At 47.8% G+C, this 25,485-nt stretch overlaps 1 protein-coding gene across 1 annotated transcript in view; it reads left to right on the plus strand.

The window, feature by feature from the left end:
* The window catches only part of RAB31 (RAB31, member RAS oncogene family), an 82,858-nt gene that overhangs the window by 22,882 nt on the left and 34,491 nt on the right, over positions 1 to 25,485 (plus strand). The window contains exons 2-3 of the mRNA XM_081561663.1: positions 10,241 to 10,320; positions 14,948 to 15,029. Coding sequence (XP_081417789.1) covers positions 10,241 to 10,320; positions 14,948 to 15,029 — 162 coding nt within the window. The remainder of the gene's footprint in view (positions 1 to 10,240; positions 10,321 to 14,947; positions 15,030 to 25,485) is intronic.

Here is a 25,485-nt window from a genome sequence, read left to right on the forward strand (position 1 = left end):
TTGGCCCTGACTGAGCAACGGAGCACACAGGCAGACGGACAGTGCAGTGATGCTGGCCAGCCTTGTGGCTACTGTTTTGAGGAAGCATGAACAACATCGAGCTGGTTTGGATCTAGAGTCCAGATCAAACGTCATAGAAAACTCAAGTTCCAAAATGTTTTCCTTCAGTCAGCAGAAGGGCAGAATGCTGCCGCTGTCTGCTTGTTCTGGCTGACTCTGTGTTCCTGGTTGCCAGATACAGTTTGCCGTTTAGATCCATTTAGCAGAAAAGGATTCCATCTTGTAAAAACACAGGCTTGATGTGCGCTGGCACTCGGGAAGCTCAGTTAAATATTCTAATCCTTTTCTGGGATAGAGGCAGGCACACAAATGAGATCGTGTCACAGATTTACCCGTGTGTTTCTATACACGTCAGACCTTGGGCAAGTCTCTTTTGTGCTAGATTGGGTAAGGCACCAGATTCGTGGGTAGGAAAGCAAAGTTTGAAATGAGCTGCTTGGGTCATGTGGTCAGGTCACGGTGGAACAGAAGTTTGTGCTCTCAGGTCACAGAAGTTCTTTAGTCCCATCCCTGACCCCTCAAGCTGTCCAAACCACCGAGTGAAGAAACACACTTCCTTTGGTTTGTCTGACCAAATTATTATCTAGCAACTTCTGGCCTGGTTGCCTCAATCAAACTGCAATCTTCCTGCCTGCTTGAGAGAGAGTTTGGTGGGGGAGGCGGGGGCCCCAGAGTCTAGATGGGTCCCCAGAGTCAGAGCCTGAGCGGACAGAAGGGTCCAAGTTGAAACCTGAATCTTGAGCTCACCCCTGGAACAAGTCATCGTCTTTCCCAGATCATTGCTTTTTCTTTCTTGTTTTGTTTTTTAATAAAGTCAATCAGTTGTGTTGTTCTAAAGCTAGAATGTAAAACAGACATTCTCATCCTGTCACTTGGATTCTGAATGCATGTGTAGCAATGCCTTTAAGCCATGACCGTGACCTGAGATGCAGATGAAATAACGCCCGAGGTTCATGAGTGGCCAAGGGGGTGCTCCGGCTGGAGGTAGCCAGACTTTACTGTTGGCCAGGCCCAAACATAAGATGACGTTTTCCAGCCTCTTGTTTGATGGGAGAGCAACATGTGAAGTTACGACTTGGTTGTAACTGCCTGCAAAAAATAGTAGGTGTGATAATGTGATGGCCTAGTCCAGGGGCGGGAGGAGTGGGCCTGCGGGTGGTGGGAAGTGACCAGGGTCAGCAGTAAAAGCCTTACAGATGCTTCCTCCTGGGGGTCCAGCTTCGGAAGGGCAGCCTTCTGCTGTGTTTCCCGTGGCTGGTGGGGGAGGTTCCAGTATGCCCTGTGCTAAGTCACTTCAGTCATGTCCGACTCTTTGTGACCCCATGGACTATAGCCCGCCAGGCTCCTCTGTCCATGGGATTTCCCAGGCAAGAATACTGGAGTGGATTGCCATTCCCTTCTCCAGGGGATGTTCCCAAGCCAGGGATCGAACCTGAGTCTCTTGGGTCTCCTGCATTGGCAGGCGGGTTCTTTACCATTAGTGCCACTTGTAGCCTCCTACTGCTTCCCGTGGCCGTCGGGAAGATTCCACATGCCCTGAGACCCAGTTAAAAAAGAAGAAAGATACAGTGGCCCACAGAACCCAGAGCAGGAATGCACCTGGGCCTCAGGAAGATACCAGAACTGTCTTTGGGCCACTTGGCTTAACTTCTCTCTGCACAGCTGCTTCCGCTTTCCAGCCCAGGGAGTTGAAAGGTGGCCGCCTCCAGCCTCCCATCCACATGGTGTGGTTCTAGCCTCCGGGGGCTTAGTCCCTGTGTTTCCCAGTCTCTATGTGTCGAGGTGGTGGTGGGGGGCACATTGAGATTGAGTCCTTCCCCCCAACGCTGGACTGTATTGATTGTAAATCTGTCTATGACACCGACGAGGCTATTTGGTTGAACAAAGACCTGAAATCTGGGAGCTGTGGCAGTTGCAGCTTACGCCAGCCTCGGCATCCAGGGATTTCTGTATTTGGTGGCACAGTACTGAGAAGATCCTAGTAGGTCATTCTTTTAAAAATTTCTACTCTTGGTTATGTCCTACAGGTTGTCTAATATCTTAGTACAGTTTTGCATGTGTGCAGTGTGTAAATAGATACACACCTATCAGAAGATCCACACCTCGTTTTCTGCAGTCAGGGATGAGCAGTCAAAGCGGCCTGAGACTCGTCCTTTGTGGGATGTTTGCAGTGCATGAAAGGTGTTGACCCCCAGCGTCTCTGGGAATATTCTCTTCTGGGAATATTCAGTGATTTGTACAAGGGACAGTTCCTATCTTGGGAAGCATAAACTACGTATTTTCTTTCTTGATCCTAAAATAAACTTTTTAAAGAGTTGTATGTCCACAAATCTTGATTTATCCACAAGGAGAACGTCACGGTGTTGGTACATAAAGTTCAAATATGTTGATTCCCTCCTATCAGCATGAAGAGGTGGGGATTCTCCTGGTAGCCGTGATGCGGGCAGCCTTGTGTTTCCTGGTCAAATTTCTTAAACTGAGTGTGCTAGTTTAGTATTTATTCCTAAAGAGCATAGATGGAAAGTGAGGGGGGGCAGTATTAAATAATCCCCCCCCCATTGGAAATTCACTGCTGCCTTTCCTGTGTGTTTTGTAAAGTCTCTGAAATGCTTGCAGAAGTGCTGGATGACTGAGGGACCAAGCCGTGAGAAAGTCAAGCCAGCGTGATGGTTACGGGAATGGCTCTCCTTGCACTCTGCAGGCTCAGCCCCCACCTTCTGATACCCAGCCCCTCTCTAATACATCTCCTCCCTTCTGTGACCTCCCCTTCTGAATCTAGTGTGGGCATCAAGTCTGGGCGGAATCCAGTTGACCCTCAGACATATAGGATGATTCCTCACCTGTCGTGGGTCAAAAACTATCACTGTTAATGGGGAACAGTGACAGTCAGGAAGGTAGGTGAGTTGTGAGCAGAGGCTGGCGTCTCTGCTCATCAGTACCTCGCAAGTATGTTGACTGTTTGCTCCTGACCAACAAGGGAGCGTGTGTAAGCGCTGCAATCTAGTGTCGTGATTAAAGATCACAGCAGCTAACTTTCTGCATCACATAGGAGCTCGGCTTGGGGTCAGCAAAGTGTTGAGTGTTAACTCAGGCCAGCGAGTGGTCTAAGGACAGCAGCTGTCAGGCTTGTCAGGGTCGGGATATAGGAAGGATCCCATCTGCCTGCCCTGCAGAGCTGAGCGTGAGCGCCTGCTGAATCTCTGTGTGGAGTCTTAGCTCTGACAGGATGGACTGGCCACCGTCATCTGTGAAAACACCTGGCACATAGTAGGTGCTCAGTAAAAATGCAGTAGATGTGTGCAGTCTCCTAAATGCTTCTGCTTCCTGGTTTGGTTTCCTTCTAGTCCTCTTAAAGATACCCCCGTGCTGGGTCTCCTTGATTCCACTGTCCTCGGGACGAAGCCCAGGCTCCAGGGGCTGGAGGGGAGGAGGGCCATGCCTCCTCACCCAAGTCTAAGAGCCCTTGGGGTCCACATCTGCGCTTCCCACTTGAAGGACAAATTCATGGTGTGGCAGTACCAGCTGATCCTAAGGATAGCAGAGCGCCCTGGATGGTCACCAGGTGCTGTGACTCCAATGTTTCTGTTTCCAGGAGCTCCGGGCTGGGGGCGGGCATCCTGGTGAGAAAGGGGGACCAAATCTCAGTGTTCTAAAACCTAACATGGGGGCTGACTTCTGTCACTTTCACCATTTTTCTACTTTTTAAGAGCAAGTTGTTGGGTCCAGGTCACATGTGTATGCTAAGTCGCTTCAGTTGTGTCAGACTCTTTGCGACCCCCATGGACTGTAACCCACCAGGCTCCTCTGTCCATGGGATTCTCCAGGCAAGAATACTCAAGTGGGTTGCCATGCCCTCCTCCAGGGGATCTTCCTGACCCAGGGATCGAACCAGCGTCTTGATTCCTGCAATGGCAGGCAGGGTATTTACCACTGTGCTACCTGGGAAATCCCCCAGCCTACACACAGGGGACCAAATACCAGGTGTCAGAAGTCACTGGGAACCACATTAGAAGCTGCAATTATGATCATTCTGTGTCCTTATTTGCTAGACCTGCAACTTGGGAGGAGTGAATATTGGGTGTTTTGTCAGAACATTACAGAACAATAAAATCCCACGTCCGTGCAGGGAGCCTGTGCAGGCCGGTGGGTTCCCTGCTGGGAACAGGGGGCTCGTGTCTCTGCGGTTTGTCTGCAGAGCCTGGCTTGCCCAGTCGCTACCCCACACGTGTGCTGCTTGAGCAGAAAGAAAGGTGACAGAAGAGCAGGTGATTCCTCTGGCAGGAAGTGAGATTAAGTAACACACAAGATTAGAAAAATTTTTAAACAGTTAAGGTCACACTTTGTAAGTCTCGGACACACGGAAATGCCTGCTTGGCTGCACGGAGTTTGTGCGTCGGGATGAAGAGCTCTCTGGAAAAGCCGAGAAGCGGCGGGATTGCGATGTTGGAAGTGGAGGGTGATGGGACTCACCCTCCTTCCCCTCTTAAGAAGCATCTTCCTTGTTCTTTTCCTTCTTTAACTCGTCTGAGGAGTGAGGCAGAGGGAGGACTTCTTTCGGAGCTGCGCTGGTAGAGGGATGGAGCCCCTGGTGCTCACCTTTTCCCACACCAAATACTCGACCTCAGTTTCCTTAGAACTCCTAGGACTTGCCTTTGCCACCTGCAGGATGGAGAGGCCATCCCCCCGCTCTGGAGCCAGAACACTGGATGATTGATGGAATGCTAGACTCTGGAATCCAGTAGATCCGCCAGGGCTGGAACAACGAGAGGCAGATAAATGTAACAGCAGTAGAAAGGGCCGGCATTTAAAAATAGCATAAATGTTTTCTTACTAGAAACATTTTTTTGCGGGGAGTGGATGACATCCCAGAATCGAGGCCACTTGTTCTTTTTAAACACCATTCTAGAGTCAGAGAAGACCTGTGGGGCGTCCTGAACTTGGAGACCCACATCCCTGGACAGGCTGCTGTAATTCCCCTCCTTGGGTGATGCTTCCAGGACTTAAACTTGACCAATGATAGGAGGATACAGGGCAGTTTAACTGAAAACTCTTCCATAAACAATGGAAACTGAACCCATGGAGAATCTAGATAATGGACTTTCAACTAGAAGATCGTCATTGATGCCACCCAGCGTGCTGCAGCTGAGTCCCAGCACAGCCAAATACATAAATCAAAATAAATATTAAAAAGTAACATATATACATGTTTATTATGTTCAAGGAAATAAAAGTCATGATTTCAGACTTTGGCATGCCATCAAAAACTATACCATGAAAATTTTACAGTGGAAAAACTGCAATAACTAATATCAGAAAATCAATAAATGGGTTTATCATCATGTTCAATACATCTGTAAAAAGAACAGGAAGATAGGTCAGAATAATTCCAAACTCAGACTAAACAACTGGAACTCAGACCAAAAAAAAGGTGGAAACTAAAGAAGATAAAGATGTACGTGGTATGGTGAAAAAGTATAGTACAGACACAGCTGGAGTCACAGAAGGAGAGAAGAGAGACGACAGCAGAAACAAAGTTTGAGGAGATGATAGCGGACATTTCTCATAGAAAACACCTGGCTGGGTGCCGAGAGCTTTTATGAACTCAGCTTTTGTCATCGTCGCTGTGAATGTTTAGTCCGCTCCTGCTCCGAAGAAGGGTTGGGATTATTGGCAATATGCCTGGAGTCCAAATTCAGGAGTCCCCCAAGGCAGGCAACAGAGGATGAGATGGTTGGATAACATCATCAACTTAATGGACATGAGTTTGAGCAAACTCCGGGAGATGGTGAAGGACAGGGAAGCCCGGCATGCTGCAGTCCATGGGGTCGCAAAGAGTCGGACATGATTTAGCAACGGAACATCAGATGTTCCCCAAAGATCTCTTCACTCCTAGGGTGTTCTGCTTGGACTGCCAGCCTGAGAGTCTAGTTGGCACTGGCTGAAATCCCCAGTTTGAAAGTAGAATAAAGTTTCCTATGGAAATAATATTATAAATGGCTGTTGGGGGTCTTCATTGTAGAGAGCTATAGTGCAGGGGCAAGCTTAGGAAAGAATCATGATTTATTTAGAGCATTATGTCAACAGAAAGATGCACACCTGAGTTTCAAAAGTTTGGAACCCAGCCATCAGCCATCCCGTTGACGTCTTGGGGTGGCTTGTGCAGTCTTGGTCACCCTGGCTCTGACACCTGGTCTGATTCCTTTGAAAGTTTAGGTCTGATGTGTAAGTGACCTGGGGGTTTACCAGGTGGCTCTAGTTATAAAGAACCTGCCTGCCAATGCAGGAGATGTAAGAGACCCTGGTTCGATCCCCGGGTCGGGAAAATCCCCTGGAGGAGGGCATGGCAACCCACTCCAGTATTCTTGCCTGGAGAATCCCATGGACAGAGGAGCCTGGCGGGCTACAGTCCATGGAGTCTCACAGAGTCAGACACGACTGAAGCAGGTTAGCTCACAATGCAGCACAACCTATTAGGGAAAAGACTCTGACCAAGAGTAGATATAGATACAGATGTACGTGTGTGTATGGCTGTGTCACTGTGCTGTACACCTGAGACTAACTATGAACGACATTTAAAATCAACTATGCTTCAATTTAAAAAAGGAAAGAATTGGTTTTATGCTGATGCTTCCTTGGTAGTTGGCAGTATGTCCCCCTCTCATTTGGGCGAGACCTAGTAGATGTGTCTTTAGGACGGATGACTCTTATGGGTGGTGAACCTGGAAAGCAGTAGTAAAGGCCCTCCTCGTGGGTCCGAGAAGTGGACTTCTTTTAAGAAGACATTTACATCTGTCGGGGAGTTGATTTACCTGGTGAGAGCCTTTAGGGGTTTCACAGGACTCAGAAAATTGTGCTCTGACCCTCCAGCCCACTGTGTGACCTCAGGGAAGCCACGCAGCCTCCTTTCCTGCAGACTAGGGGCTGGATAGGCTGTGACAACGTCCTGTCATCTCAGGAAGCGGAGCCAGCTTCCTTCCAAGGGCGTCGAGTCCCCCGGAAGTCATGGGGCCGAGGAGAAGGGGTGAGCAGCCTGTGCCTCCTGGCCCGCCTCTTGTTCCTCTGACGCCTTCACCCACCCAGGAGTTGCTGCATCAGAGCTTTGCAATTTCCTGTGGGACAGGCATGATCCGGGGCGTTTTCCTCTTGTGTGTGTGTGTGTGTGTGTGTGTGTGTGTGACCATTTGAAAGAGGTCCTGCAGGAAAAGGAAGTCACCCAGTTCAGTGATTCATGACAACTGCCCTGCATCCTGCTCTGCCATCCTCTGCCATCTGCGGGCAGGGCCTTCCCCTGGTGGCCAGTGGGGGAATGGCAGGCCTGGGAGCAGACCGACTCCAAGTTGTCACAAAGCCTCTGACCCCACAAGATGATTTTGTCATCGTTTAGTTGCTCAGTTGTGTCCAACTCTTTGGGACCCCGCGGACTGAAGCACGCCAGGCTTCCCTGTCCTTCACTATCTCCCAGAGTTTGCTTGAACTCATGTCGGTTGAGTCGGTGATGCCATCCAACCATCTTGCCCTCTCCTGCCTTCAATCTTTCCCAGCATCAGGGTCTTTTCTAATGAGTCGGCTCTTGGCAGCTGGAACCCTTGGGTAGAGCAAGTAGATGGGCTCCAAAACCTGCCCCCTGGAGCAGAGTCCTGCCCATGAGAATGCCCCATCAGGCCAGTGCCCTGGACGCCACCCGCTCCCTTAGAGGACAAGGGCTCTGCTGCTGGGGGAAGGCTATCAAGGGGCCATTGTCCCAGCTGGGTATGGGGGAGGCCTGGGTGCAGTGCAGTTCTTTCTGTCCAGAGTCGCTGGGGCTGCGAGGACTGCAGGGTGGCAAGGGTCTGCTCTTTCACAGGGACTTTAAGTTCAGCTGAGATGGGAAGGACGGGGCTATGGTTTGGGGACACCGAGAAGTGTTAGCTGGAGTCCCTCCCAGGGATGCGGGAAATAGCAGTCACATAGATCTGGAGTCCAAGGAGCCGGTGTTTCCTTTCTGTCGTCACCTCTTTGAACTCTGGACATCGACCCAGGGCTGCAAAGATGCAACATCGGGTGCGGCTTTTTTCCAGGGCTCAGAGCCAGTGCAGGCCACGTGCTCCGGGAGGTGACACCTTCTGGACAGTGACCTTCTGATGAGGATCCCAAGCCCGAGGCCCTCCCGCCCCGGGTTTGCTAGGATTGTCCCCTGAATGCGGGAGCGAGAGGGCACGCCCATAATTCAAATGCTGATGGTGTTTCAAATCTCATTTCATATTTCAGTGTCTGGAGAAAAACACCTTTCTCTGAGTTTCAGCATTTTCTCCTTGATCTGTGGGCTTATGTGAAGCTTTGAAGAGAAGCTCATCACTGTCTTTTCCTTCGTGGGCTAGGTGTGTCTCTTTCCCCTCTCACTTCTCTGTCTCAAGTCTCCTCGGTCCTCCCAGAGCAGATCTTTCCATGCACCCTGCATCTCCTCGCTGTGCGGCCGCTCTCAAAGGGGAGTGGGGGCAGGAGCTTTATTCTCCTTTGTCCTGCTTTCTGTGCAATCTCTGGACTTCACCTTGCCAACTCTTCCTTTGAAATTTCCATTTCTGTCATCATGTTTTTAGTTTCTAAGGGTCTGTTTTACTTTCTGAATGATCTTCTAAAAATGCATCCTGCCCTTTTCTGTGGGTGTAAATCTCTGGTATTTCTTAGTTGAGCATTTCTTTTTAAAAGATGAAAATGCATCCCCAGGGACTTCCCTGGTGGTCCAGTGGTTAGGGGTCCACGCTTCCAATGCAGAGGACATGGGTTTGATCCCTGGTCAGGGAACTAAAACCCTGGCATGCTGCGTGGCTTGGCCAAAAGAAAAAAAGAAATAAAAGGAGAATGTTTAAAAAAATAAAATGCCTCCCCAAAGCTCTGTTTGCACAGGGGCTCGTGGGTGGGGGCACACGTGGCCTCTAGTTGGGGGTCTCCTTGTGTTCATAGCTGGGTCTGCAAGAGGGTCATAGCCTCCCCCACCCCCGAGCTGTGTGCAGGGTCGTGGGCCAGCCTGTGTCTGACACAGGTTTTCTGGAGTCAGCCTCCAGCATCCTCCTGGAACATCCCTCCTCTGGTCCCGTGGCTGGGACGCCTAGGTGTGATCCTCTGCAGTCTTGCCTCTGATTCAGATATTCTGATTCCAGCACTGCCTCCAGCTCTTGGTACCTTCAGGGAACGTGGGCAGAACTGACTTGCTCTCCTCCCTGCAGGCCCTTAGGCTCCAGCTCCTTCTTTCACAGTGACCCCCCTCCCTCCCCCAGCTGTTCCTCTCTGTCCTCACTTGTCTGACGGTTGTCTCTTCTCCCATCTCTTTGACCTTGTGAATGTGTTTTTTTTATTCCTTAAACCATTGACAAGGGATTTGGAAAGGACTGGAGAAAATGCACTTGCGACTTCCCAGGTAGCACTAGTGGTAAAGAACCCGCCTGCCAATGCAGGAGACTAAGAGATGCGGGTTCGATTCCTGAGTCTGGACGATCCCCTGGAGGAGGAAATAGCAACCACTCCAGTATTCTTGCCTGGAGAATCCCTTGGACAGATCAGCCTGGCCAGCTACAGTCAGGTCGCAAAGAGTCAGACACAACTGAGCAACTTAGCACGCACACATGGAGAAAAATGCATGTGTCTGTTTCCAGTGTGTGAGTGGACCCCCTTTCCTAAGAGCTTTACAGAATTATTTAACAGAGAAAGAGCTGAGATGAGACCTTTATACAATTGAGCAAAACTGGAGGTTCTTATGCAGCCATCAGATTCTAGAGAGAAAATGATAAACATGCAATAATTAGAATTTATCGTTCTTACAGGATGATACCTAGTAAAATAGGTTATGTCTTTTTAGAGTGCTAAAGGTTTGAATAAAATCAGTTTCTACCAAAACAAAGTGATGTGTTGCCATACTTCTTAGACCCTTCCCCAAATTTCCAAATTTCTGGAAGTAAATGTATTGGAACATGCCAGTTCTAGGTTAATTATTGTGTATAGATGGCACATGTTTCTGAAACTTACTTTTAGCATACTTCTTTTATGAAGGCAATACAACTTCATTGTCAAAAATTCTGGTATGAAATAGAAGAAAATATCCCACTTCTCCCCAGCTGGAAGTAAGCTCCCCTGTGCTGGGTTCTGTTTATACTGGGTCAGAATCCGTGCCCATGGTCTTCATGGCTGTGTTCTCCTCCTCTTTTAGGACACTGGCGTGGGGAAGTCCAGCATCGTGTGTCGATTTGTCCAGGATCACTTTGACCACAACATCAGCCCGACCATTGGGTAAGTTCTCATCTGTTCTTCCGATTCACCTTTCTTCCTTTCTGAGTGCCCAGAGAGGTCACAGTGTCTGAGCTTTCGGGGGTGTTCATCCCAGCCAGGGAGACTCAGTCCCGACTGTGAGGACTTGGACACAACTCAGGGACTTGGGCGGTGTGTCCGGTCTTCCTGTCCCTGCAGTCCCTTCCACCCTGCACCAGCCGCCCTCACTGCCGCCTCGGATTGTTTCCTTGATCTCCGAGTGCGTTATTCTGCAGATCATGCTGAATTTATTTCCAGATGGAAGTCAAGATCTGGGACAAATCCCTGAAGGTCCTGCTTGAACTTGCCTGCCAGGAAACCTGGGAATGTGTCCACTCACAGCAGAGCCGTCTGCACGGCTCGTGGGCAGATTGATTTTCCTTTCCCAGCTTAATCCAGTGTTAGCATCTCTGTTCTGATGCTTGGGAGGGGAGGGGAGGACTGCCCTCCTACCCCCTGCCCTGCCCAGACCCCAGCCTTGGGACGTGAGAGCACTTCCTGTTCACTTTCCCCTTGCTTCGGATGCCTTCACCAGATGTGCTTCTGCTGTGCTGTTTTGCAGGTGCTTAATTTTTCACCATCTTAGTACTTGGCCCAGTGTGTTTTTCTCCATAAAGACAGCATGCTCTCTGCAGAGAACAAGGTTTGATTTTCCTCAGCAGGGAAACAACTGGTGTATCAATTTGGGGAACTGGGTAGGATGGATGAGGACAGGGCAATGGCCTCCATCAGCCTTGAGTGGAGAAGATTCACGGTAGGGCACACGGCAAGCTTCTGACTCACAGCCATCAAGTCCACTGGGAGTCCACCCGCCTCCCATGGTGATCACTGCCTTGGGAAAGACCTCAGGCTGTGAAAGGGCATCGTTTCTGCACCAAAAGTTCATCCTTGTCGCCCGGTGACTCATGAGAAACCCTGACTGCTGTTCAAGCAGATTGTCAGCATCATGAACAGATGAGTGCACCTCTCTTTCCAGTTTGACCTTTACAAGGACATCGTGTTTCTTCTCTGCCAGATTCTGCTTCCCACAGGTAATGAAGCCAGTTCAGCATTGCTCATCCCCATCGCTAGGGGAGTGAAGATGCCTGAGAGTCTGAAGTTGAAAGCTAGCAAGGAGGCTGAAAAAAAAAAAAACCCAACCAAAAGAGCAACGGTTGTCAGTCTTCATTTCAAACAGTAATCGTCTTTCTCCTAGTGGCAGGAAATCAGGAACAGAGAGAGGTGTGTGCATGTGTGCACAGGCATGTGTCTGCACATACAGGTATGTGTGTGTGTGTGCATGCTCAGCCGTGTCTGACTCTTTGCGACCTCATGGACTGTAGGTCGCCAGGCTCCTCTGTCCATGGGATTCTCCAGGCAAGAATCCTGGAGTGTGTTGCCATGCCCTTCTCCGAGGGATCTTCCCGACCCAGGGATCGAACCCACATCTCTAGCATCTCCTGCATTAGCAGGCAGATTCTTTACCAGCTGAGCCACGAGGGAAGCCCCACATATAGGTGAATACATACATATCATATGGTATGACATGCATTGCTACTCTCACTAGAGCTGTTCCTCGTGGGCTCACTGTGTACCGACGGGAACATCACAGCTGTCATTGCCTTATTTGACCCCGAAGCAGCCCATAGATCACACAGAGTGGATTTGGGGCCTATTTCACAGATGAGCAAACTGAGGGACTGTGACTCTCATCCCCTAGGGTGGCCATGGGGCTCTGTCTTCACTCCTGACTGTGCCATCAGATTCTTTTCTTGACCAGGGTCAAGGCCGTCTCTTACTTCCATCTTATCTGTAAAGTGAAAAGTGTAGCCTGGGTATATTTTTTTCCCCTAGCTCATAAAAGTCTAGGATTTTAAAGGCATGAACTTAGTTTTCTAAACCTGAGAACTTTTTTTGAGCAGAGTTGCTGTATTATTTATCCCATTGCCTTGTTGTTTAGTCGCTAAGTGACTTGTTGTTTAGTCGCTAGGTCGTGTCTGATTTTCTGCGACCCCATGGACTGTAGCCTGCCAGGCTCCTCTGTCCTTGGGATTTCCCAGGCAAGAATACTGGAGTGGGTTGCCAATTCTTTCTCCAGGAGATCTTCCTGACCCAGGATTGAACCTGCATCTCCTACAATGGCAGGCAGATTCTTCTCTACTTTACCACCGAGCCACCTGAGAAAATCAGACTTACATCAATGTAAAAACAAAAATAAGCATCAAGACAAAATGTTGATATAGCTGTCTACATACAGTTTTAAAAAGCGTTTTTGGAAAATGTTCCATAAGCCAAGTTAAAGGGCAAAGGTTAAACTGGAAAAATATTTTTTAAAATACACTGTTACCAAAAGTTGGTATAAAATAGTCAGAAAGGACACAAGAAGCGGGATGACCATCCCCACTAAAAAGTAGGCAAAGGTCATGAACTAACGATTCACAAAAGGAAACCAACTGAAGAGTAAACACTAAAATGATGTTCAGACTTACGATAACCATGACAAAAAACCAGAAATGAAATACCATTTCCTGTGTGTCATCCTGGAGCAGATTCGAAAGGCTCTTGTTTGGGGAAAAAGTCATCTCATACATTTCAGTGGGTGTATAGGTAGGTACAAGCTACCATTTGGTGAGCATAGCAATGTAGAGAATATATGCTTCCAAGAAGTCCAAAGAATAGTTGTACAAGGACACAAAGATTCAGGTACAAGGATATTCATTTAACCATTGTCATAATAGTGAAAAATAGGTGACCATGACATGGTGTGTAATACGCAGTCACCAGGTAACGATGCTGATCTATAGTCACAGAAATAGAAAGATGTCCAGGATATATTAAGTGCAGGAGAAACGAAATCTATGTATCATCAACTTGAGGGATAAAAGTTGTGTCAACACCATTTGAAAGACAATACCAACTTATTAGCAGTGATTATGGCTGGGCAGTGACATTACAACTGATTTTATGTTCCTCCTTTATATTCATTTAAAAAAATTTTTTTGTGTGAAGTACTAATATTGCTTTTATAATGAGAAAAGCCATCAAGAGATTTTGATTTTTGGAGTATATTTGTTCTGACAAGTTAAGTGGGACGTAGTTTAAGAACTCTTAAATAAATGAAATGTCATGCGGCAGATGCGATTTTGATCATGTTAGGTTATATCACTTAGAAAAATGCTTAGAATTTCCATCTAGTGCAATTGTGTGTTGATAATTAGAGCTCTCTGACTATTCACCTTGGTGTTGAGTACGTTGTGGGGACAGTCATGGGACCTGCAGAAATGAATATCTTCCTCCCTGGAACTTCCGTGGTCTGCCCTTAGTCTCAGGGAAGAGTAGAAATTGAGGAAATCTTACCAGGACGAGCACTGAGTGATTGCAGGGTTGGACTCTTGGTGGACTGTGAGGGCCCTTGGGGTCCATGAAAGTGAGAGAAGACATCTGGATGGTTTACCCCCGCACACTGCAGTGTGCGTCCTGAGAACAACAAGAGGAGGACACCCTTATTGTCCCTAGAAAGTGAATTTGGTTCAGTGATCATACCTGACATATAGTCTAAATTTTCATTTTTCCACTCAAAATGTCTTTGGAGTGCTTTTCCCACTAATCCAAGGTCCAGTCAAGGTCCATACAGTGCATTTGGTGGGTTTGTCTCTTTCCTCTCTCTTAATCTAGATTCTAGAACAACCCCCCATCTTTGGTTTTGTTCACTTTTCATGACATTGACTTACTCCAAGCATTCGGGCCTGTCATCTGGTAGAATGTTCCCTATTCCAGATTTACTGGATTGCTTCCTCACGATTAAATTCACATTAAACATTTTTTGGCAGGAACTCTGTACAGGTGAACAGGTGATGCATGTACTGACCACACCACGTCAGGAGGCTCCTCTTGTCTGCTTCTCCCACAATCAGAGGCTTGCTGTTGTTTAATGAATGGGAAACTTTATCACACAGGAAAAAAAAACCCCACAAAACCAAGGCTACTCAACATTCCTTGTGTTAGACTTTTACATCTTTTCTGAGTACTGAGAAAAAGCTTAAGAGGAACTATGCAAAAAAGAAAGTATCAAGTGTTTCATTATCTACTGAGAGTTTCAAATTCTCCCTTTTTCATGGAGAAAACAAGTATTTATTCATTACCCATCTTTATCCCTGCACTTGTACAAGCAGGATGAGGGTGAGACACAGTATTCTAATGGTTGCTGCCAGTGCTGGGGTCATAGAGCAGGGAGTATGCACCACTGTTTACACCTCTGCAAGGCCCACACTCTCATGTGCCCGGATACAGCCACTGTTTTCACTCTTAATTGTGGTGATGATACATTTTTAAAATCAAAGGTTTTCTTTCCTGATTTCAGGCATCTAATGTCTTAGGACTGTTGAAGACAAGTGTTTTGAAACACAGTGCTCTGAATACACTTTTTCCCTCCCCCCACCCAAGCCCCCTGTTGGACTAACAGAAGAGGTGGGATTTCTTCTTTGGGGTGACAGGTCCCCTTTCCTCTCCATGGCCCCTAGAGGAGAGCTATGGGGTCCTGCCAAGGCCCCGCCATCACCTGTTGGAAACAGGAGTCTTCGTAAAGATCGCAAGGGTGATAGCTGATGTGCCAATGTTGCTTGTTTTTCAGGGCATCTTTTATGACCAAAACTGTGCCTTGTGGAAATGAACTTCACAAGTTCCTCATCTGGGACACTGCTGGTCAGGAACGGGTAAGGACACACTGCTGCTGGCTTCCTGGGGAAACGATGCCAAACAGTACTGGTTTCTTTGTATCTGGCAAGACTTGGTGACTAGTGGTAGAAACCCAGCTTCAAATGAGCTAAGCACAAAAGGAAACGTGCTCTTTAGGCATGAGGAACGGAAAGGGGCCGAATCCCATCCCTGCCAGTGTGCTGTCAAAGCTGCACGACTCTATTCCATTTTCTTTGCTTGCTGACCTTGAAATTGACTTCTTTTTAGGCCGACACCCTGGCCATCAGCAACCCCAGAAATAGAGCAGCTCTGGGGGCTCCTCCTCTACCTGGTCTGAGCCATGTGCTCAGGGGATGTGGCGCCCCTGCTGGCGGGGCCGGGGAGTGCATGTGCCCCTGGAGGTGGCTGCCTTATTTCCAGCTGAGCCCCATGGCCCGGGAGCTGGACAGGCTTTGTTCCCTGAAGTCTGGGTTCCCATCCTGGGACACGGGGGAATGGGTACTGGGTTACCAGGAACAATGGATGATGGCTCTCTTATTCCTGTTGTTGTTTTTCAGTCGCTAAGTTGTGTCCAACTCTTTGTGATCCCCCTGGACTGCAGCATGCCAGGCTTCCCTGTCCTTCACTATCTCCTCCCATCTCTGATTCCTGATTCTTTTTATTTCCTGAAAATATTTATGGAGATGATAACTCAAGAAGCTCACATCTTTAGATTTTAAAAAGTGAAGTAATAGATACCTACAGACTGTCTTGAGCAGGGAATGTGTGTAATAACTAGGGCATATGTTATCAGAGTTGAGAGGAGTAGCCTGGATGGGTGAACACAGGGCTCACCACTACCTTCTCTTAACCAATCAAAACTGGCCCCAGAGCTGGTTATCGCAGAGTAAGACAGGTTGAACTTGCCCTGGTCTGTTCCCAGCTCAGATGTCGCCGTCTCTGCCCACCCCACTTAGAATGTTGGCACTTCCTCACTCCCCACTCCGACTTGCTCCCTTTTTCTCCACAGCCCTTCCTATGTGCATTCAGGTGCTCTGTTGTGTCCCCATGGACACAACTTTGCGACCCCATAGACTGTAGCCTGTCAGTCTCCTCTGTCCATGGGATTTCCCAGACAAGCATCCTGAAGTGGATTGCCATTTCCTTCTCCAGAGGATCTTCCCAACCCAGGGACTGAACCCATGTCTCCTGCATTGGCAGGCGAGTTCTTTAACCACTGTGCTACCAGGGAAGTCCACAGCCTTCACCACCCTCTAACAGGCCCCTCAGTTCACTCATCAATTCTGTCAACCGTCTCCCTCTCACCGGAGAATCCAAGACTCAGGATTATCCATCGTTTTCATTATGAGCTCCTCACACAGCCGGTGTGTGTTTATACGAATTTCATTTTCTATAAATCCCCTCTTAAAACGAACATTCCAGTGTTTGTAGATGAAGCTGTCTCAGAGGTTTCCTTTCCTTTAATGAGGACGAATCTTCTGGCCTCAAATGCTACCCTCTTTAGAACATCTGTTACTTCGCTGTGGAATTGAGAACTCAGATTAGCACACAGGAAGCCGTTACCTTGGGCCCCTCTTTCTCTCTGACCGTGGGCCACACCCACTCCCAAAATTAGGGGGCTGGAGTCCAAGGGAAATGACAGCATAGGGGTCTCTTCTCTATGTCCCTGTGTGTTCTCTGTAGCAATTGGCTAGATTTCTGTTTTTGGAGTTGGGGATTTGTTCCCTTAAGCAAAGAGATTTTCTTCTTCCCCATTTAACTTTTGCTCATGAAATAGTTGCCTATGCAGCTGCTTTTACAAAAATAATTTTATTTATTTATTTTTGGCTGTGCTGGGTGTTCCTTGCTGTGCTCATGGGCTTTTCTCTAGTTGCAGTGAGCAGGGGCTACTCTCTAGTTGTGGGGCACTGGCATCTTATTGCAGTGGCTTCTCTTGTTGCAGTGCCTAGGCTCTGGAGCACAGGCTCAGTAGTTATGGCCCATGGGCTTAGTTGCTCTGCGGCATGTGGGATCTTCCCGGACCAAGGATCATAACTGTGTCTCATGCATTGGCAGGCAGATACTTTACCACTGAGCCACCAGGGAGGCCCCTGCGGCGGCTCTTCCTGAGTATCGTAAGTCAATTTTACACAGAGAGGCAGCGTTGCGGCTCCTACTGCCGCTGCATGTCCTCTAGGCTGTGCCCCAGTCTTGTGCTCAATGCCTTCTGTGCACTAATGCATGTAGCCCACTCATGGCACTCAGCTGGGGACTGTCTTTATTGCCATTTACAGGGGAGATCACCCAGACTCAGAGAGGTTGAGTAACCTGGTCAAGACCACATAGCTAAGAAGGTATAAAGCAGAAATTTGAATCCAGCAGTCTGGGTCCTGTGATTGACAGTTGTGTTTTGATGGAAAAAGAATCACACAAAACCACAAATTAAAATTATCCAAAATCCCATGGCCCAGATATTATTTCTACTGTTGACGTTAGATGACCATTCTCCAGATAGCTCACAGTGTGTGTGTGATAATTTCTTATCAATGGGATCCTGATTCTTTATAACCTGCCGTTTTCACTTGTGTTAAAGTGTCCCTAGAGGGAGATTTCTGTGTGACTGAAGCAGGGCTCTTGACATTGACTTACCTATTCTAATAGTCATGAGAGCAACTACTTCGAGTGAAATTTGGCCCTAACATGACTATCAGAGTTTGGAGTCTGGCCCACTTAGCATCTCAAAGCAAAATCACCATAACATTTCTTTCGTAGGCCTGTATTTTTAATTATTCTAATTGCTTTTCTAAAATTTGACTCTCAGATTGTAGATACCTGTGACTATATCACTGTGTCTATAATTTGAAAAGCATAAGCCTCATATTAGGGCTTCTTCTTATACTCCAGGGAAGAAGGCTTGGGTTTGGGTGGTCATTTCAGGTGAATCCAGGTTTGTGGAGCTTGAGTGGACAGAGTCCACCTGACCTTGTGGTCGTGGATTCCTCTGGCCCTCGACAGCCTGGCATGTCACCCCCAGGCTGACCTTGTCTCGTCCCTCCATGCAGCCTGCCCTCGCTCCAGTGATGGCAGTTTTTCAGTCGTTTTGGCAGCTTCATGCTGGACTTAATCGTGCTTGTAATGACGTTGCCTCATGTTTGAGCTAAAAATAAATTCCCTGCTATTGCTGGTGCAGATTGTGGTTGGTTCTCTCGTTAATTGTTGGAGCCCAGTGCATTTTATTTTCCCTACTTATCGTTGTAGAAACCTACTGCTGTTCTCTTTAGTTTTCACAATGCTAAATAAACCCAATCTCTTTGGATTTATGAGTTGACCATATCAAGACAGATTTCACTGCTCAGTGCGGTGCTTTGCATGTGATGATTTCTCAAAGCTGGACCACGTCTGCGTCTGCTTGGCACACATAACACTCCTGTCAATGTCCTACTTACTGTGGTGCTGAGTCTACATTAGATGTGGCACAGATTTGTACTCTCCAAGGATGATTTTTCCCTCTGAGCACTGAAGATGTAAAAGGATCCTGGTCTCCTGTTCTTGTATAAGAGCGCATTCGTTCTTGTTTGTTGTAAATTTTATTGAAGTGTAGTTGATTTACAATGTTGTGTTAATTTCTGCTGTATAGCAAAGTGGCTCAGTTATACACACACACACATATATATTCTTTCCGTACTCTTTTCCATTATGGTTTATCATAGGATGTTGAATATAGTTTCCTGTGCTATACAGTAGGACCTTGTTTATCCATCCTGTTTAAAATAGCTTTCATCTGCTAATTCCAGACTCCAGTCCATCATCTGTCTAAAGCCCTCTGTCCCTCTTGGTAACTACAAGTCTGTGCTCTGTGTCTGTGAGTCTGCTTCATAGATAAGCTTATTTGTGTCATGTTTTAGATTTCACACATAAGTGATATCATTTGATATTTGTCTTTCTCCGTCTCACTTACTTCACTTAGTATAATACTTTCTAGGTTCATCCACATAGCTGCAAGTGGCATTGTTTCATTCTTTTTTATGGCTGAGTAATATCCCACAGTATATAAGTACCTCATTTTCTTTATTTGTTCCTCTGTTGATGGACACTTAGGTTGTTTCCATGTCTTGGCTGTTGTGAATAGTGATGCTATGAATCTTTTCCTACTAGCGTTTTGTCTGTGTATAAGAGTGCATTCATTCTTGACATGTTGTCTTTTGCTTTTAGTTCACCCTTATATAATAGGCATCCTCCAATTATTTCAGTGGCAAATGGTAATCCATCAAGTGCCTCTGTAAAAAAAAAAAAGGTTAAAAAAGTATAACCATTTCCAGTTGATTGTTGAATCCAGTCTGTTAAAAGCTTACCATGTTTGAGATTTGTGCATTGACTGTGCTGCTCCCCAGGGGGGTGTTTTGAGAGAAGAGTGCCCTTTTGGAGTTCGGAGGCGGCTTCTGGCGTGTCCATCCTGTCCTATTCGCAGGGGTTGTCCTGTTGGTTTCTGCTTCATGCTGACAGGTGAGGAGGGGCAGCGGTAGGTCAGCAGAGCCTCTAGCAGGATGCTCTCAGCGACTGGAGCTCAGAGAGAGCCCTGGGGAGAGAAGGGAATTTATCTGCTGAGCTCTGTCATCCCAGCTCCTCTTGTCAGGAGTTGTGAGGGGAAATGAGACTTCTGTGCCAGGTGTCAACTCATTCCTTCCTTCCGAGTGTCCTCTGATCTCCTCCTTTGTTCTTCCTTTCAACTGGGGACCGGTGTATCCTCATTGCTCCTGAATATCACAATGTGAGACGAAGCCTTACTTTTCTAGATGTATACTTCCAAATCTTTCTGTGCCTGCTTTAAAACACAATCACAATCCATAGAATAACTCCATTAAAAATGTCAGCATCCTGGAAAAATGTCAGACTTCCTTCTCCTGATGTGATCTGTCAGAGCAGCATTATTTTAAGAATCTAACCTGGAAAAAAGTGAACATCATCTTATTGTTTTGTTTCATTTGGTTAGAGTCATCACTGTAGTTGTCCGTCTTTCCTAGTGGTCTTGTTGTTTAGTTGCTCAGTCGTGTCCTACTCTTTGCGACCCCAGGGACTATAGCTCTGCAGGATCCTCTGTCCATGGGATTCTCCAGGCAAGAATACTGGAGTGGGTAGCCATTCTCTTCTCTATGGGATCTTCCCCACCTGGGGACAGAACCTGAGTCTCCTGCACTGCAGGCAGGTTCTTTACTGCTGAGCCTCCTGGCAAGCCCGCTCGTTTCCCTCCTTGGGCTCAGCTCCTCCCAACTCCCATAACTTGGAAGCTTAGATAATGGGATCATAGATGCTAGGGTGCAGTTGAGAAAGCCATGGCTTCAATATTGGATCTGAATGGGTCCTTGGGAAGGAAAAGAGAATCGAAATCAGCAACTTCAAGGTCAAGTTCAGGCTCTTTACAAACATCAGAAGAAACTTCTGCTCCCTTTCCTTCTTTCTTAGGGCCCTGGAGTTCGTGGTCAGGAAAATGGTTCACTATTCATAGGCTGTGGCTAAAGTCAGAGGAAAGTTTGACCTTCAGACATCCTTGAAGAAAGAGGCCTCTTACAGGCCCTGAATGAGCTGGTCTTTGTTTTCTCCCTGGCTCGCCCTACAGACCCTGGAGAGAGAGGCCAGCTCCCAGCACCGAGCCTACACTTTCAGCTCTGCTGGAGGGCAGGGGGCTTCACCCCTGGCACCTCCTCACAGACTTCCATGGGGGCGTCTGCCTTCAGTGGGAGGAGGTAGGGTCCATGCAATGCCCCTTATTAGAGAACAGTGCTTCCACAGTGTGGACTGAGGTCTGAATTAGGGAACTATGCCGTCCCTCCATCAACCCCCCTCCCCCCACCGCCCTAAGAAGGCTCTCAGAAAGGAAAAGTGGGTGAAGGTTGTGTGTGAAGCTGATGGCTCAGAGGCCCGCAGATGTGCTGTTAAATGAGAGCAGCGGCTGTTGACGGGGCTAAGGAGCCTCAAGAGTCACCTTTTAGTGAAAAGTCACCCAGAGGGGCAGAGACCTGGGGACAGAAACCGAGGAAAAGAGTGTGGCAGTGGTGTTCGGGCTGGGGCAGAGCTAGCTGCTCACCAGCCTGGCTCCCAGGGTTTGTTCTATGTGGGGGTGTTAGCGTCATTTAGGAAAATAAGATTTTAGGTGCAGAATTGTCCTGCTGGGTGTCAGAATGTTGCCGACAGGAGGGAAAGAGGAAAGACACATCCGTGTACTGAAAAAATAAATCCAGTAAGTCCTTCAGGAAACACTGCAAAGTCTCTCCCCTTGGTGGGTGGAATGGGAATGCTCGGAAGGGGCAGGGGATGGGGAGTGGGGACTCACAAACAGCAGCGGGGTGGGAGGTCTCAACCCTGAGCTGATCTGAAGGGACCCAGCCCCTTCCTCCGGCATCCTCCCCACCACGACAGACCCTCTGCTCCCCAGAGAGCATCTCCCCCTCCTGGGGATGGATGTGGCTCCTCTGGGTGAAGACTCTTGGCTGCTAGGGCTTTTTCTGTGTGTCTTTAGTCTGGGATGTGATGCCATAAGGCCTTCCCAGGTGGCGCTAGTGGTAAAGAACCCACCTGCCAATGCAGGCGTTGTAAGAGATGTGGGTTCAATCCCTGGCTCACAAAGATCCCCTGGAGGAGGGCATGGCAACCCACTCTAGTATTCTTGCCTGGAGAATCCCATGCACAGAGGAGCCTGGCGGGCTACAGTCCATGGGGTCGCAAAGAGTCGGACACGACTGAAGCGACTTAGCGTGCATCCACATGATGCCATAAGTGACTTCTCATTGTGAGGCAGGGTCTGCACCTCTTGGCTAAAGGCCAGTCTCCTCCTGTGACTCTCAGGGGAACTGGGGCAGAGAGCCCAGATGGTGGGGCGGGAGGCAGGACTTTGGGGCCCGGCTGGGGCTGTGCTTGTTAAGAATCTGAGATGCCCTTTACCTGGCTGGCCTTCTCTTCTCCCCCGCTTTCCCTCTTTTCCTTTTACGCAGCAGATTTCATACGTCTGGTTAAAATACAAGCAATAAATGTCGCTCCTGATAAGGAAGTTAGACACACAGACTTCGGGTAGCATGGAAAAGCATGTCTGTGAGCCCCTGCAGGTCCTGTTATGGGGACAAAGGCGTGTCCTCTGAGCGAGAACTTTATCTTCAGAGCAGCCCCTCTGAAGGAACCACCTCCTCTGTCCATCCTGAGGAGAGTGTGTGCTTCTGAAGTACAGGGATTTGTCGTCGTCTTCACCGTCTCTGTTTCCTGTGGCTGCTGTAGCGCACATGTAGTGCCTTCTAACAGCCTGGGTTCACACCCTCCCAGGTCTGGAGCGTGGGCCGGCAGGTTCATTTTTGGAGGCTCTGAGAAGAGTCAGCCCACAGTCTTCACCTTGTGGCCCATTCATCCATCTTCAAAGCAGAGCGTCTTCAAGCTTCTCTGACTCCCCCGCCTCCCTCTTCCACCTGAGAGGACGCATGTGGGAGACACTGCGTGATGCCACTGCCCCCACCTGGTAGCCCGGTGTAACCACCCTTCCCAGGACCAGCTGCCCACCTCCGGCTGCCCTGTGCTGTAACAGGTCACAGGTCCAAGGATGAAGCTATGGACCTCTTGGAGGACTGTTGTCCTACCTGCTGGCCCTCTGTCCCCATCGCTTGGAACGGCCCTGTCATGTACCAGATGTCCAGTAGATGGCTGTTGAATGAATGAGTAAAGTTAGCGCCAGCCCGTATCTTCATTACACCTCTGAAAGTGATGCTTCATTTCAGAGAAAAAACTGAATAGTGGAAAAAGTGGGATTTGGGGTCAGAAGACCTACATTTAAGGACTGTTAAGAGCTATGTGTCTGTGGGCAGTTTGCTTAATCATCCTGAGCCTTGGTTTTCTCATCTGTACAATGGGACACCCCCCCACCACCACCATCTAGCCTGCCCATCCACACAGGGTTATTGGTTCTTTCATTGCTGAAAGCTTGTTGAGTTCCTGCTGCTGCCCAAACAAGGGGTCACAGAAGGTTCTGGGTGGAGAAAAGGTGTGAATGGAGGAGGGGCGAGCTCTGTGGATGTGATTCCTGAATGCTGAGGAAATCCTTGGGCATTGGCACTTTAAAAGAAAAAAGAAAGCAAAGGGGGAAAAAAGTCCCCTTTCATTGCAAAAATAATATATACAGTTAACATTTTAAAAGAGTTCTTTCAGGAAACGTGAAAACAAGTGATGGGTTTGCCTGTAATGGCGTTACTCAGAAATAGCCATTTTGATAGGTTTTTCTATTCAACTTTATGTATTTATTATTGGGTTTTTAGGACATCTGAGTAGGCATATTAAATAGGCCTCTGCTTTCTGTGGAGAGAGAGGGTCTGTGTAAAACTCAGAAACCTTCTTCTGAATGGCACAGAAAGTACATTCAGTGATGGTTTTTCCATTCAGCCTCTGCCAGCTGGGAATGTCGGGAATGTCAAGAACGCCCTTCCCCCTCTTCTCCCTTTGTTTGAATCCTGAGGGACCTCAGGACAGGTTCTGGCTTCTGCCCTAGACTGCCCACTGCCCTGGCATTCTGGGGGAGGCTGAGGATTTCTGCTTGTGTGCTGCCCCTCCCCCACCCCCAGGACAGGCGGGCACTGCCCCCGGACTATGTGAAAGCATCACACAAGGGACCAGCGTTCTGTGAGATCCTCAGACAGCCAAGCCCTGCAGCTTGTGGGCCCGATGCCAGTGCCCTCGGCTGGGGTGACTCTCATCGGGGAGGCAGAGCCCAGCTGGGGTTGGTCCTTTTTAGGAAACTTCATGTATTTTCCATCACTGCTCCTTCATGACATGCAGAACATTGCTGCTATGGAATTTATGATGCCACAAACCTGCGTGTGAAGAATTTTGCCTGAAGTCGACTGGGTGGTCTAAAGGACTGGGTTTCCTGGAATGGTACTTTCCACTGTGTGCTGACTCTGTGTGTGTGTGCATGCGCACACAGGATGCTGTGGGATGGGATGAAGGGAGCTGTGTTGCAGGTGAGGCAAGAGCAGGGCCAGAGTCCCATCCAGAGTCTGTCTGACCTTGACCATGAGTGTCCTCACAGAGCTAGGAAAACCTTAGCTGTCACCACCCCCCACCCCCGCCATCCCAAACCAGATTGGTACTGAGCCAGATGCAGGTCAGCACCCTGTCTTGAGTCGAGATCTCTTCACCTTGTGCCCCTAAAGTGGGTTCTCAGGACACTCATAGGTCCCTAGATGTTAAGAAATATAACTTGAAAAAAGGTAGGAAATAAATAATTCTGAGTGAAAGCAAAATAAATAAGTTTCTTTACTATAGAAAATTTGAGAGCCTTTCATGTACCAATAATACTCCGTGAACTCCAGGGAAGCATTATAACATGTAGTTGTTCAGTTGCTAAGTTGTGTCCGACTCTTTGCAACCCCATGGACTGCAGCATGCCAGGCTTCCCTGTCCTTCACTGTCTCCTGGAGTTTGCTCAAACTCATGTCCATGGAGTTGGTGATACCATCCAACCATCTCATCCTCTGTTGTCCCTTCTCCTCCTGCCTTCCATCTTTCCCAGCATCAGGGTCTTTTCCAATGAGTCGGCTCTTCACATCAGGTGGCCAAAGAATTGAAGCTTCAGCTTTACCGTCAGTCCTTCCAATGAATATTCATGGTTGGTTTCCTTTAGGATTGACTGGTTTTATCTCCTTGCTGTCCAAGGGACTCTCAAGAATCTACTCCGACACACTGTTCGAAAGTTTTAGTATGTAGCGGTTCCTGAAACTTGCTTGGCCAAGAAACCTTTCTCTCCAAAAAGCACTTCGAGGGCACAGGGTTCTGCAGGACATCCCACCCACCCCCCTGCTGTGAAATACTGAGCCATCTTGCCTTCTATGCCATTTCATATTTTTCAGAAACTTGAGTTTAATTGCTGCCCAGTATTCCAGCAATTAAACCAACCAAAGATGGTTTCATTGAGGCCACCTCTGATCATCCCCTTCAGAAGTGAAACTGTTGAGTCAAAGTGTACGAATGTTTCAAGACTTTTTTTTTAATTTTAATTTTATTGGATTTGTTGATTTACAATGCAGTGTTAGTTTTAGGTGTATCGCAACATGATTCAGTTATACATATATTCATTCATTTTTAGATTGTTTTCTCATGTAGCTTATCACAGAATACGGAATAGTGTTCCCTGTGCTTTACAGTAGGTCCTTGTTGGTTATCTATTTTATATATAGTAGTGTGCATGTGTTTATCTTCTGATTTATCCCTCTCCCTCACATTTACTGTTTGGTAACTGTAAGCTTGTTATCGATATCTATAAGTCTGTTTTGTATCTTTTTAAAGAATTAGATTCCACATATAAGTGATATCATATGGTATTTGTCTTTCTGTGTCTGACTTACTTCACTCAGTATGATAATCTCTGGGTCCATCCATGTTGCTGCAAATGGTATTATTTTGTTCTTTTTTTAATAGCTGAGTAATATTCCATTGTGTACCCCAGCGTTCGAACCTTCATCCCTT

Source organism: Giraffa tippelskirchi, chromosome 14 (assembly GCF_054371585.1).
Source record: "Giraffa tippelskirchi isolate mGirTip1 chromosome 14, T2T-mGirTip1v1.2.pri, whole genome shotgun sequence".
NCBI classification, from domain to species: domain Eukaryota; kingdom Metazoa; phylum Chordata; class Mammalia; order Artiodactyla; family Giraffidae; genus Giraffa; species Giraffa tippelskirchi.